Source organism: Endocarpon pusillum (assembly GCF_000464535.1).
Source record: "Endocarpon pusillum Z07020 unplaced genomic scaffold C723729, whole genome shotgun sequence".
NCBI lineage: Eukaryota > Fungi > Ascomycota > Eurotiomycetes > Verrucariales > Verrucariaceae > Endocarpon > Endocarpon pusillum.
In genome coordinates, this window is record NW_006913589.1 from 178,126 (window position 1) to 191,480 (window position 13,355).

Below are 13,355 nucleotides of genomic sequence, written 5' to 3' on the forward strand. Positions count from 1 at the left end.
CTTGAGCTTCCTGCTCACGGTTTTCGTTATCACCCTCAAAACAAAGACGCCAGTGATGGCAATCAACTCGGGACTTATAGAACCCAGGCTCCACGCTCAATAACCACTTAGAGGCGCTCGCAAACACAACCCAGCGCCGGTACAATTCAACCAACGCACCCTCAACCTCAGCTCTGGCTCTATTTTGCATCGTGAATACTGCTCATGTCCTTTCCATCTCCAACGCCCTTTTCCTTTTCCCCATTCGAAACCACAAACTCCTTTTTAGGCCTTTTGAAGTGAACCTTTAGCGGTTTCCAGGACTCCTCGTTATAATTTTCCTGCACCTTTTGACAAGTGTGTAGTCCCCAATCCGTCACGCCCATCATGAGGCACGACTCAAACATGAACGCCATCGATCCCTCACCGACCTTAGCGGGTTTCAATTCAGTAGTACTGGCCTTCTCAAAAGTCTGCATGTCAGGTCCATGCCCGGACATGGTGTTATGTAGTGATGCTCCGGCAGGTTGGAAGCCACCTTTTCCTCCACCTTTGGCATCATAGGTGCCTGAGATTAGCGACATGAACTCAGACATAGTATTGCGATGGTACCAGGGCGGGCGAAAGGTGTTTTCTGCCACTAGCCAGCGAGGTGGGAATATGACGAAGTCGGCAACCGCGGTGCCAGGGCCGTGCGCACGCGACGGTGCGGTAAGGACAGTGAAGATGCTGGGATCGGGGTGATCGTAAGAAATGCTGCCGATGGTGTTGAATCGACCAAGGTCATATTTGTACGGGTAGTAGAGTCCATGCCATGCCACAACGTCGAAAGGCGAATGGTTCTGCGTGGCAGAGAAGAGATTCCCACCAAACTTGCTGTAAATGGTATGCTCCGTGTCGTCGTAGTCCTCTTCGAAATGAGCAACGGGTACTTGAAAATCGCGATGATTGGCCAGACCGTTGGATCCAATTGGGCCTAATTCCGGAAGTTGAAAGTGGCCTTCGTACAGCTCAAGTATAAAACCCCTGACCGCTTCGTCATCGTGCAGGGTGATGCGGTATCGGATACCTCTGGGTATCACACAAATCTCATTCGGTCTCACCAACAGCCGCCCGAGCTCGGTCTGTATGTCAAGAGTCCCATGTTGGGGAACAATCAAGAAATCGCCATCGGCACTGTAGAAGGCAGTCTTCTCGGGCATTGACTTGCCAGCCGCGTAGACAAATATGCCAAGTCCGACTTTCATGGTCGGATCTCCTGCACCTCCAATCAAATGTAATGAATGTATCCATGACACTTGTGGATCCAGGTCAAAAGGGTCCCAACGTAGCTGGTTGGGTATGACGTGGAACTTCGAATGAAAGCTAGGTGTTGGTGTATCCAGCGCCGAGGTCGAACTGGGCGGTACGGTAGTAAAGGTCTGGTGAGAAGCAGAGGGAAGGATGCGGTAGAGCCAGGTTTGTTGGTTCTCAGTACGAGGTGCGGTGAATGAGGTCCCACTGAGTTTCTCGGTGTACAAGCCATGGCTATTTTGCTGAGGTGCGTTGGCAGCCACCGGTAGTGCTCCTTCAATGGCCTCAGTCCTGAGTGAGCAAGATGTCAGCCAGTTTTTCCTTCGTCCACAGGATATGAGGTTTCAATCTCACTGATGATATGAGCTGAAGCCATTCTGATATCTGTACTTGTCTGGAACGTCGAAGTGGGTTACAGGCATCGTCAATTCGCTGTGCTTCAAGTAGAGTTTCGACGTTGCGGTGAGTGAGGGGTCGTTTAGCGTAGTTCGTCTCCAAAATCTCTTTCTCCCTTCGTGCAGCGATTGTGTCGCGGATGCGGCTGACGTTCAGGATTGAGCCTTTTATATTATGCAAGCCGTCTGAAAATGAGTGGCCTCGATGCATCAGAAGAGCTGAGCTCCTCCTCTTGTCAGACATGTCAGATGGTTGGTGTTGGAGGATTGAAGGAGGAGATCGGCAAGGTTGTGGACTGGACAGAAGGACGGATCGTGAGATTGTGTGTGTGAAGGTTTGTGGGATGTGCCTCAACATTCCACTGCCGCTTTGGTACCCCGCATTATTAGTTATTAGGTTATTCGAGAACCAATTTGAAAAGAGGTACGGAGTACGGAGGATTACGACGTGTTGTCGAGAATGATGCCGGGGTATGGCTGATTGTATGCAGGAGAGCAAAATGCCGCGTCTGGGTATGTCGATCCGGTGATCTCTCCCACCCGCTAAGCGGGAAGTCTTTCCGCGACTTTTCTTGGTTTTTCCAGAACAATAGAACTCGAGTATGACAATGTTGGTCAAGGAGACAAATGTGTCTACTAAGGATGTGGTCGCAGATATATTTGGTAGGCAAAATGCGTGTTATTTTAAGGCAGCAAGGTACCACAGCGACTGCCATGGCCCCCTATCACGTGACTTAGCCTGAGGATGGCACGACCAGGAGAGGATTAGTGCATATGCTACTATTGGGCTACCCAAGGCGACCAACCATCACCATTTTTCATTACAATCAAATGATTTGGAGCACCTTTTCCTCGGACTCGTGCATCCCTCTCCCAAGGTCCTTCGCATCAATCTCAGACAGCCGCCCATGCTAATCTTCATCCATTCTAGTTGCCATGGCTATGTCCCGATGTAGAACTGATGTGGTGTGATGTGTGTGATGTGGCGTGATGCGGTACTTTGCTCAACGACCAAGCTTTAACTCTGCATAGAGCTTGTGAAACCCACATCGAAGGCGTCTAGCTGCATTATTGTGCATAATGTTTCATCCAATCAACCTGGCCCGGTCCACCTCCACCTATCAGCAACCTCACATCGCAATTCACGGGTCCCTTGGTTACACGACTCGCAGATGCAACGAGCAATGCCTAACGTTGTGTTTTACTTGTTCCTCCTCAGAGATCCTTGGTTCTTTCGTCACTCTCCTTCATCCATTGGTTCAGACTCTCCTGATTTCGCACTCCAAACCCAACCTTGAACTCCTTAGGTTCCGTGGTCAGGCTCGTAGGAATAGCATTGCACTCCAGGGCATCAAGGATTGGTGCTTCTCTTGGATTCTTACCCGGGACAATTTTGAAGGCTGTAAAGATCCTAAGGAACGCTGTATATAGCGCTCGATTCGCCAGATGTGTGCCAGCGCACATCCTCGAACCAGCTCCATAAGCATAATGGAGTGTTCCAGTGCCATCGGGATTGTCAAGATATCGCTCTGGTATGAACTGGGCTGGGTCCTTAAAATGCGTGACGTCATAATCTGCGGCCCAAGCGTTCATGTAGAAGGTGGTGCCAGCGGGGATCACAACATCGTGCCACTTAATGTCCTTGATGCTTGTCCGTGGGAGAGAAACTGGTATCACGGTCCAAAAGCGTAGTGTCTCTTTGACAAAAGCTGAGACGTACGGTACTTTCTCCTCAACCAGGCATTTCTCCCATGCCTCTCCATCATTGGGATACACATTCATAATCTCCTGGTATGCCCGCTCCTGAATTTCTTGCCCGTGCGGAGAAGATAGGTAGGCCAATGCCATAATCAAATTTCCAGGGACAGTGTCAATTCCGGCGCTGACCATGGTTAAGCAGATGGACTTGATTTCTACGTCGTTGAGCTTTGCCTCGGGGTCTTTTAAAATGTTGCCGGTAATGCACGGCTTGTCAGTGCCCTCCGCGATTCTCTGTTTGAGCATATCCAGCAGCTTCGTCATGTAGGCATCACGTCTTGCCCTATACTGGCCAGCAGACTTGTTCTGCTTGGAGATTAAAGGCAGACGCAACAGCGGGATATAGTCCTGCCAATTGTTCGACGTAGATCGGAAGTTGCTGACGACGCGCTCAACGTGGACAATCTCCCTGAGCAGCGCGTCGTCGATGGAACCGTCAATCCGAATGCCATAGTTGAGTGTCAGTGATGTGTTCAGAGCAAATCGATGGAAGTAACGCCTAAGGTCCAAATCCACCGAGCCTCCTTTCGAGTCATTTGCAATATCTCGGATGCTAACATTGCTTTCGAGGTCAATGATCGGCATGTATGATTGTACTGCAGGTCTGTTCAAAGCCGTGGCCGCGGCCTTCCGTCGCTGCTTGCAGGACTCGTCCCATGGAGACGTGCCAATGGTGAAACCTTGAGAACTCGATACCACGCTGTGGAAAGTATACAGTGTAGGCCGCGAGATCAAAGCCGACTGGTTTTTGATCCACAATTCTTTGACAGAGTCGAAGGTGTTGGCAAAGACAATACGCTGCGGAAACGTTAACCAAGATCGACAGTTGCTTCTGGACCACTTACCCTGTTGCCGAGTCTGACTTGGAAGACTGGGCCATACTTCTTCACCCAAGACCCAGCCACCTTTGCGTGATGGTCTCCTAATTGCAACAGGTTACCGAAAATTGGGATTCCAGGTATTTCGGGCAAGCCTTTGATCTTTGCTATATCTGTTCGATTGAGCCATCTCACCATGAAATAGGCCAACGCCAGAATGGCGAAAACTATCGTTTGAAAAGTCATTGCGGAGGTGAAAATGAGGATTAAGGCTTTTGAATAGTTCTAAACACAGGCGGATATTCCACACAAGCTTTCTTTCGGCCAGCTTCAGGCATTAGGTAGATGAGTGCTCAAGCTGGATAGGCTTCCACAATCATACATGAGAGTCAATCTCGAAGATTGTTACCTTGAGCACTGTCCGTTGTCATACGGCACAGACGAGCAGAGATGAGCTCACTCGCCTAATAGAAGGAGCTTTAAGTCATAGCAAGTAGAACTGTACAATCAACAGGACAGAGGACCATCTTGTGAGCGAGTATAGCTGTTGTCATCTTGCATCAATTCCGCACTGCGGAGAAGCGATATGATGGTACGGAATGTAACCGCAGTCCAGGGTCAAGGTCAGATCTGGGGTGGCACACGCTTACAGCCGGCATACCCACACTCTACTGTTGTGCTGCTAGCTTGAAGTATCTTTGATGTAACCGGTTTTGGTCAGACTATGGTCACCGAGCGTGGATTGGGGTGCTAAAGTAAGGATGTCAGATTGCTACGTAGAAGTGAAAGTGAAATTAGGTGTGAATTTGAGCTCTATGAGTGACTACGCTAGAATGAAACAGGCGATTGGATGGCCCTCCGGCCCGCTTTTGAGCCCTCCGGCCCCTATCTACAATGCCCTAAGAGCCCTTCCCAGGGTTGCAGCCGAAGCTTGCCTTCCACCGGGTTTTCTGGTTTACCCTTTGTATAATTGCCTGCTGCCCATGACTTGACTGATATAGTTGAGGGTACAGCCCATTCACGGGTCTTGCCTGAAAAGTTCAAAATGATAACAAATTGGTCTCCATCGTCTGCGGTTCTCAGGTATGCAAAGACATCTTCATCATCAGGATCGAGCTCTTCGTAGTCGCCGTAGACGAAGACCCTTTTGTTGTCTTTCCTTGCTTTCAGACCACGTTGCCAAAATTGCCAGACTGATAGCTCATTAGGATCATTGGCTTTCATCTGCGATTCAGCATTGATTGTAGGATAATCATCCATCACTCTCATCCAGGGCTTGTCATTTGGGTCACAGAAGCCAGCATTGGGAGACTCGCTGGTTCATTGCATGGGCGTTCGCGAGTTATCTCTGGCTTTCTTCTCTAAGATATCCCTTGCTTCGGCCATTTTCTTTGGGTCATCTCCATATTTCTGCAGTGATTTCTTCCAGAAATTGATGCTCTCAATGTCCTTGTACTCTTCGATATCCCACTCTTTAGGCACGTTACGCATTCCTATCTCTTCGCCTTGATACACGAAAAGTGTCCCAGACAACGTGGTCTGCATAAGTGCCAGTAGCTTAGCGCCCTTGTCTCGATACCTGTCACTATCATCCGTAAACCTCGAGACACTCCGTGGGTTATCATGGTTCTCGATGAAAACGGTGTTCCAGCCATCACGTTCGATCATGGCACGTTGATATTTGGTAATGATTGACTTCATCCTCTTGACATCCCATGGATGCAGAGCCATTCGAACAGCGCCAGGCACAAAATCCATATCGACCAGGTCGAAGATGAACTGGTGAGATCGAGGATAAGCATACGGCATAAGTCTTTTCAATCGGCAGGAAGCATACCTGAGTGTTCAATTCTCCGGCATTAGCTTCCACACAGCGGAGGATCTCGTCAAGGTCAGAGACGCCTGGTGATTCGCCAACTGTTCATACATTGTGTCAGCAGCTTCTGCATTTGTTCTTTGCAGGGTTTTGCATACCTGTATAGCAATCGTATTTGCTTAGGACCTCACGATTCATCTCCTGCATGTACTCGTGGAACCTCGGCCCATTGACGAAGAACTTGTTTCCTGGATGAAATTCATGGTCATCTCCCAGCGTCTTTTCAGCATCTGGATACGTGGTGACCTTGCTGATCAGGTTGATCACATCCATCCTGAAGCCGGATGCTCCCTTCTTCAGCCAGAAATGCATCACATCGTACACAGCTTGTCGGACCTCGGGATTCTCCCAGTTGAGGTCTGGCTGCTCCGGAGTGAAGAGACCAAGATAATACTCTCCCGTAATCTCATCATAATTCCATGCACTGCTGGCTTCACCCAGGATCTGCGACCAGTTATTTGGGGGCTGTGGAGTACCATCCTTGCCGACCATCTTCGGCTTCTTCCAAATATACCAATCTCGCTTGGAGTTTTTCAACGATGATCTCGACTCTCGAAACCATGCGTGCTGGTCACTGGTATGATTGACTACCAGATCCATGAGCATCCTAGGACGCGGATATGAGTTTTGGTATATTTAGCCAAGACAACATCTCTTACCTCATATGACGCTTTTTCAATTCGGCAAGTAGATTGTCCACGTCCTCCATGGTACCGTATGAGGGGTCTATACCCTTAAAGTCGGAAATGTCGTAACCCATATCAACTCGTGGAGATTTTAAGAATGGGGAGCTCCAGAGTGTATCCGCACCAAGCTCCCTGAGATAATCTAGTCTTCTCGTGATTCCTTTGATGTCACCCCAGCCATCGCCATTGCTGTCTTGAAATGAAGATGGGTAGATTTGATATATCGTCTGCTCCTTCCACCACTCGTGTCTGTCGAGTCCGAAGGGCGCCATACCCTATCTCACCAATCAAAAGCTTTCGTATATAAAAACTGGGAGGAAAATCTTGAGAGAAGCTCAACAGAATCAAGGGGGCACGATTCAGGTTGACACGGGACAACGAGACTTTGGGGGTGAATACTTTGAAGGGCTTTAGAAAACAAGTTTCAAGGAGGATGCAGCCATAAGTTAGAGATGAAGATCAGGGCAGAACATGATTTAATCGCTTTTCACTTATCTCGTCTCACGTAGATTTCGAGCAAGACAATGATTCAACTTCTCGACTTTCAATTCAGCGAGCAATAGTCCGTCAGACCGTGAAAGAAGAATAGTTAGAGCTCCTGATCGTCATCGCCAAGTCACCTTTGAGCCTTCGATTGTACCTCGAGTAGTTACCTGACGAACCCAAGGGATCGGGCCGATTCCTTGATAAGGGTTTGCCGGTTAGGGTTTCGCGGGGCAAACATGAGCCAAAGAAATTTACATCAGCTTGAGGACTTCAAAATTTTCCTAATGGTTTAGAGACCGGAAAGCACCTTTAGCAGGATAAAGGCAGTAAAGTGAGCTATCATCTCCGAAGCAAGAATAGCAAAGTCACATTTTCGGGCTAAACAAACTCAAAGGTGATAGGCGGCAATACGAGGAGGGTCCGGAGCGGTAGTCATAGCGCGGACGGACTGCGGTCGTACTACCACAACTCGGGACCCGAGGATTGGCCCGGCCTGACCTCGAAGGAACAGCTCCTCTTAAAGTGGATAGAGCACGTCTAAATCTCAGTTTCTCTGGATTTGATGTCTTGCTGTAATCCCACAAAGCATCATGGCTTCCCAGAGTTGGTTTCCCATACCCAAATCCTCTCATTTCTCGCTTGCGAACATACCTTTTGGAATCATTAGCACCGCTACGAATGAGGTATCTCGCGTTGCTGTTGCAATAGGCGATCATGCTCTAGATTTAGCAGCGCTCAGCCACCAAAACGGCTTTTCTACAGTACCAAGCATACAGAAGGATCAGACAGTCTTTGCGCATCATACATTGAATGCATTTGCCGCACTGGGCCGTCCTGTACATCGCGAAGTCCGTAGGTTTATTCAGGACCTGCTTCGGATTGATACACCTTTCCCTGAAATCCTGAAAAACAACAAGCAACTCCAGGCAGAATGTCTGATACCGCTAAACGAAGTGAAGATGCACCTTCCAATGCAGATTGGTGACTATACAGACTTTTTCGTTGGCAAAAATCACGCCTATAACTGTGGCGTGATGTTTCGCGGTCCAGACAATGCACTGCAGCCCAACTACACTCACCTGCCCGTGGGCTACCATGGTCGAGCCTCGTCAATTGTCGTCTCGGGCACCCCCATTCATAGACCCAAAGGACAGATATTGGCAAATCCGAATGCCGAACCGAAGGTTCCCACGTTCAGTCCATCCAAGAGACTTGACTTTGAACTTGAGCTTGGCGCATTTGTCTGTAGAGAGAACAAGATGGGCGAGCCAATTCCAATCTCCGAAGCTGGAAACAGTATTTTCGGGTTGGTCCTCATGAACGATTGGTCTGCACGGGATATCCAGATGTGGGAATCTGCTCCATTGGGACCTTTTAACGCCAAAAATTTCGGCACAAGCATAAGTCCATGGGTGGTGTTGATGGATGCATTGGAACCGTTCAGGACGCTAAGCATTCAGAACGATAACGAACTTTTGCCGTATTTGCGGGAAGAGAAGAATAATGTCTTCGACATTCGCCTCGAAGTTGACCTTGCTCGTAAGTAACTTGCCAAATCCGGTTTTATGAAGCTGAAAAAACTGGTATAGCTGAATCTGGACCCGCAACCACAATCTTACACTCCAATGGAAAGAACCTGCTTTTTTCATTTTCACAGATGCTTGCGCATCATTCGGTAGGCGGTTGTCCAATGCGTGTAGGCGACTTGCTGGGTTCTGGTACTATTAGCGGCACTGAAGACGGTTCACAAGGGTGTTTATTGGAGCGCAGCAAAAATGGCAAGGACATCATAAAGCTTTCAGGAGGCCTAGACCGAACATTCTTGGAAGATGGCGATACTGTAACACTGAGGGGAATTTGTGGCACTGAAGAGGATGGTCTGGTCGGATTTGGACAATGCGTAGGGAGGGTCCTCCCCACAATGCCGTCATGAAAGAGGGATAAAAGGCGATCAAGGAAATCAACAGGCAGATTATGATCATTGGCGTTCTTGGTTTGGACAGCTCGGTTCTTAATTGTTGCCGGTATAAACCATCAGCAGTGCAATCACATGTAAATGTCCTCGAAGGTATGACATATATGTTGGGTAGTGGACACAGAAATTGTCTAACATGACTGACTTGTCACCTGCCAGGCTGGTTAGCATGGACCTCTGAATGTATTGCTCCTGATAGATATTTCGTCCAGCTATTCGCCTAGTCATTTCTACTGTAATTGTCTGTTAGCCACATTCACCAGATCAATGTTGGCAAACATTAGGCAGACAGCCAACAACCCCAGGTTCCTTCCAACAGGGCAAACAGGCTTCCAAGATCTGCGGACCAGAAATCGGCAGGACACGAGAGTGTAACAACCGTGAAAAATGCGGCTATCCGGCATATATCGTGCGACTGCGGCACGATGCGCGCTGACAGATAACCTCAGACTTGCTCACTATATGTAGCTCAAAGGTAATGATTGGTGCTTTAACATATTCAAGCTAGAGAGCAACGATATCAGTCCTCGTATCGTATGTATCCAACGAACCTTATCGCCTTCTCTTCAGTAAAGTTGGGACATAAAATGGAGGCGGAATGACATTGCTGTTGGGAGATATTGTAACGCACGCAAGATGTAAACGCAAAGTACTGGTTGACATGGGAGGTTAGCTTCAGCCCGTCTTCGTTGGATACATGTCTTCCCTTCTTACAAGCATCAGATACGGCAATTGCATGCAGGACAATTCTGATACGGGCCGCAGCATTTAGCCAGGCAATTCCATCAATCGCAACGAGCGAAAGGGAAGTGAAATGCAAATTATCGCAATGGAGAGACGCTTCCTATCGTCATTTGCCCACCTAGAACTGCGCTGGTACCGCACTGGATGAAGTAGAAATATTGACTTTGCCGGATAGCTAGATGGAACATGCCCTGCTGTGTAGCACGGTTGTATGCATGACAGAATCTGTGGTAGACGAATGCCAACCAACTACGATCCGAGGTGGACATTGAGCGAATAGTCGATGCAACAGTCAAGGAGCTGCTCAACGTTCTTTGGAGTTACCAAGGGACTCTCCCCGTAGTCGACTGAGAGACAACTCTCTGAGGGGGACAGTCTCTCGTGGTTGGCCGGTACGGAGGAAGTTAGAAGCATATAAAGATGGTGGGGTAACTTTAATTACATAGTTAGGTGGGCTCTCGGGGTTTTGTTCGGTGTTTCAATCCTTCCACGCTCCTCCAAAATCCAAAGACCAGCCGCCGCCTCGGTACCCAGCGCCATGATTCGCTCGGTTCTAAACCTGATGTGCTTCTCTGAGTTCCATATGCTGTATCTCAGATACTTGGGGTGCACCCGGAACTCTCTTGTGGAGGTTTGGCCATCGTCTTGGTGCAGCCTGGATCAGAATGCGTTGTTCGTCATGCCGACTGGTCTCACAGCACTGCTCCATTGAGCAGAGGTACCATGCAATGCAGGGAAATATAGCTTTGTCAGGAAGTACTTTTGTGGCTTGGGACACCCAATTCTATGTCCTCAGGGTGGGCCGGACATGAAGTACAGTGACTGCAGTTCTACTTGAAAGAACTGCTTGAGGTGCCCACAAAACACAAGTGAGAGCCTACTACAGCGGTAGCGGCCCAGCTCTGAACCACATGTCTTGTTTTCTTCCCATGATCTGCCTTTGTATCTTGCTATGGTGGCACCACTTTTTAACAGAGCTGTGCAACTCCATCGTTCCTTCCTCACATCTCTCATCTCGGCATCCTCTTCCGAGGAGGCAAAAACCTTCATCTTCTACGTCGCTCTTCAATTTCAAGCAACGATTAACAAACATAAAGACAACGCCGCTGGCCCCTCTCAAGCTCCTGAGCACTGATGGTCATGGCCTCCGATTCTTCTGAAAAGGTATTGCTACCGGATGGTCTTCCGTTGAGGGATCGACCTTCCAGCTCGTCGAGTTCCCTCGAGCCTATCGATCCTTCGTCAGAGCGAAGACTGTTGTGGAAGGTGGATCGGCATCTGGTCCCCATTTTATTCGCGCTTTTGTAAGCGTCATCGTCGAGCCTCAAATTGACTGAGAAACTGACCTCTTCCTTTCAGCCTCGCAGCTTTTCTCGAGTACAACGAATTAGTACCGGTACATGGACACATTTTGCTGACATTGCCAGTCGCATCAATATCGGGAATGCAAGGCTGCAAGGCTTGGAGAACGACCTTGGCATGGATAAGGATGGACCCAAATTCAATATTGCTTTGTTTATGTTTTTCATCCCCTACATCCTCCTCGAGGTGCCGAGCAACATCATTCTGAAGAAGATACGCCCGTCCCTCTGGTTGAGCTCGATCATGCTTGGATGGGGTGCGTGAGATGCAACGTTAGTAACCTCAAAGTAGCTAACTGCTTGTCAGGCGTTATCACTATCTGTCAAGGTTTCACTCAATCGTTCGCTGGATTGGTGATCTGCCGCGTTCTACTCGGGGTCTTCGAGGCAGGATTCGTTCCTGGTGTGTGTGTGTCCAGACTCTATTCACCACAACTAACGAGTAATAGGTGCCATCTACCTCCTTTCGACGTACTACAAGCGCCACGAGTTGCAGCTTCGAGTCAGCGTATTCTTCTCGGCCAGCATCTTGGCTGGGGCATTTAGCGGTGTCAGTAGTCACTCCAAATCAGCGGTCATTCTAACAGAGTTACGCACAGCTGCTAGCATACGCAATTGCAAAAATGTCCGGCGTTGGGGGCTATGCAGGATGGCGTTGGATTTTCATCGTTGAGGGCTCAGCGACGGTCGTGCTGGCAGCAGCTTCATACTGGCTTGTTCCAGACTGGCCGGAGACTGCCAAATTCCTTCGTCCCCATGAACGCGAGACGCTCATTCGCCGTCTTGCGGAAGATGCAGGGGCCGCTAAGATGAACAAATGGAGCAAGGGTACATCAAGACGAATCTTTGGTGATGTCAAAATCTGGCTGGGGTAAGCGCTTGACTATGCTCAGCTGCTTACTGCGATTGACATGGATGACAGTGCGTTCATGTACCTCGGCATTGTGAACACCGGCTATGGTGGCTCATTCTTCATACCTACCATCCTAAATCAGCTTGGCCCTGCCTGGACGCCAGTACGGTCTCAAGTCATGAGTATCCCAATCTACATCGTGGCGGCTGTTCTGGCACTCGCCACCGCTTTCTTGACCGACCGACTGAAGCATCGCTTCGCCTTCATCATAGTTGGATGTTGTGTTGCAACCATTGGGTATGCCATTCTGTTGAGCATGACACATGTTTCTGTTGGTGTCCGTTATGCTGCACTATTTCTGGTCACAGGAGGTGGTGAGTCTGCATACATTTTCTCCAGGCTTTTCTGTTTTCACTAAAACGTTGGTCTAGGATACATTGCCCAGCCTATTACCCTCGTATGGCTCAACAATAACATGGGTGGCCACCTCAAGAAAGGTGTATCGAGTGCAATGCAGATTGGGCTAGGCAATTGCGGAGGCATCATTGCAAGCAACATCTACTTACCGAAGCAAAAGCCCCGTTACCCGGTTGGCTTTGGTGTCAGCCTCGGTCTTGTGGGGTTGTGCGCTTTATCAGCTATTGCGTTCTTTGTGCTCATCAGGATTGAGAATAAGAGGAGGAACGGAGGCCAGCGTGATCATCGGCTTGATGCTTCCCCAGAAGAGCTGGAAAATCTAGGTGATGACCACCCAAGCTTCAGATTTACTTATTGAGCTTGCTTTCCGTTACGGCTCTGAAGCATTTTGGCTTGAACGAGCAATGCGCTGTGAAGCGCTATGAAGCTCTTAGGATCAACCGATGACACGAGATATGTCTGTGTCTTGATTATGCGTGCACTATGCTGCATAACGGATCGAGGTGATGAGGATAACCTGAGTTGTTGAGGATGTAATTGCAAGAGATGAGATGCACTGTATTGTCCTCGATGTTATCTGGCTTAGAAGGTGAAGATATCGTAATTGTACTTGTCTTCCATGCTTTTGATGATTCTGTTCCTGCGGCTTGTTAGAAGTAGTAGCAAACAGCGTACAGAGGTGCCAATTCGCTTAATTAAGTTGCTCCTATCAAG

General features: G+C 48.8%; 5 protein-coding genes across 5 annotated transcripts; 2 read left to right on the forward strand and 3 right to left on the reverse strand.

The window, feature by feature from the left end:
• Window positions 1–179: 179 nt before the first annotated feature.
• On the reverse strand, window positions 180–1,694 carry EPUS_04610 (Homogentisate 1,2-dioxygenase; the record flags this gene model as incomplete). Its single annotated transcript, XM_007788886.1, has 2 exons — window positions 180–1,563; window positions 1,627–1,694. The coding sequence occupies 2 exons, from the start codon at window positions 1,692–1,694 to the stop codon at window positions 180–182; spliced, it is 1,452 nt and encodes a 483-aa protein (XP_007787076.1).
• A 1,188-nt stretch (window positions 1,695–2,882) lies between these two features.
• Window positions 2,883–4,489, reverse strand: EPUS_04611 (uncharacterized protein; the record flags this gene model as incomplete). Its single annotated transcript, XM_007788887.1, has 2 exons — window positions 2,883–4,223; window positions 4,271–4,489. The coding sequence occupies 2 exons, from the start codon at window positions 4,487–4,489 to the stop codon at window positions 2,883–2,885; spliced, it is 1,560 nt and encodes a 519-aa protein (XP_007787077.1).
• A 1,074-nt stretch (window positions 4,490–5,563) lies between these two features.
• On the reverse strand, window positions 5,564–7,077 carry EPUS_04612 (uncharacterized protein; the record flags this gene model as incomplete). The annotated part of the gene is made up of 4 exons (XM_007788888.1): window positions 5,564–6,022; window positions 6,081–6,160; window positions 6,218–6,726; window positions 6,779–7,077. 4 exons carry the CDS (start codon window positions 7,075–7,077, stop codon window positions 5,564–5,566), a joined length of 1,347 nt encoding a protein of 448 aa, XP_007787078.1.
• Window positions 7,078–7,881: 804 nt separating this feature from the next.
• EPUS_04613 (Fumarylacetoacetase) lies at window positions 7,882–9,224 on the forward strand (the record flags this gene model as incomplete). Its single annotated transcript, XM_007788889.1, has 2 exons — window positions 7,882–8,830; window positions 8,881–9,224. 2 exons carry the CDS (start codon window positions 7,882–7,884, stop codon window positions 9,222–9,224), a joined length of 1,293 nt encoding a protein of 430 aa, XP_007787079.1.
• Window positions 9,225–11,150: 1,926 nt separating this feature from the next.
• EPUS_04614 (uncharacterized protein) lies at window positions 11,151–12,999 on the forward strand (the record flags this gene model as incomplete). The annotated part of the gene is made up of 8 exons (XM_007788890.1): window positions 11,151–11,314; window positions 11,370–11,387; window positions 11,438–11,628; window positions 11,679–11,774; window positions 11,821–11,921; window positions 11,971–12,242; window positions 12,294–12,598; window positions 12,656–12,999. 8 exons carry the CDS (start codon window positions 11,151–11,153, stop codon window positions 12,997–12,999), a joined length of 1,491 nt encoding a protein of 496 aa, XP_007787080.1.
• Between the last annotated feature and the right edge of the window lie 356 nt (window positions 13,000–13,355).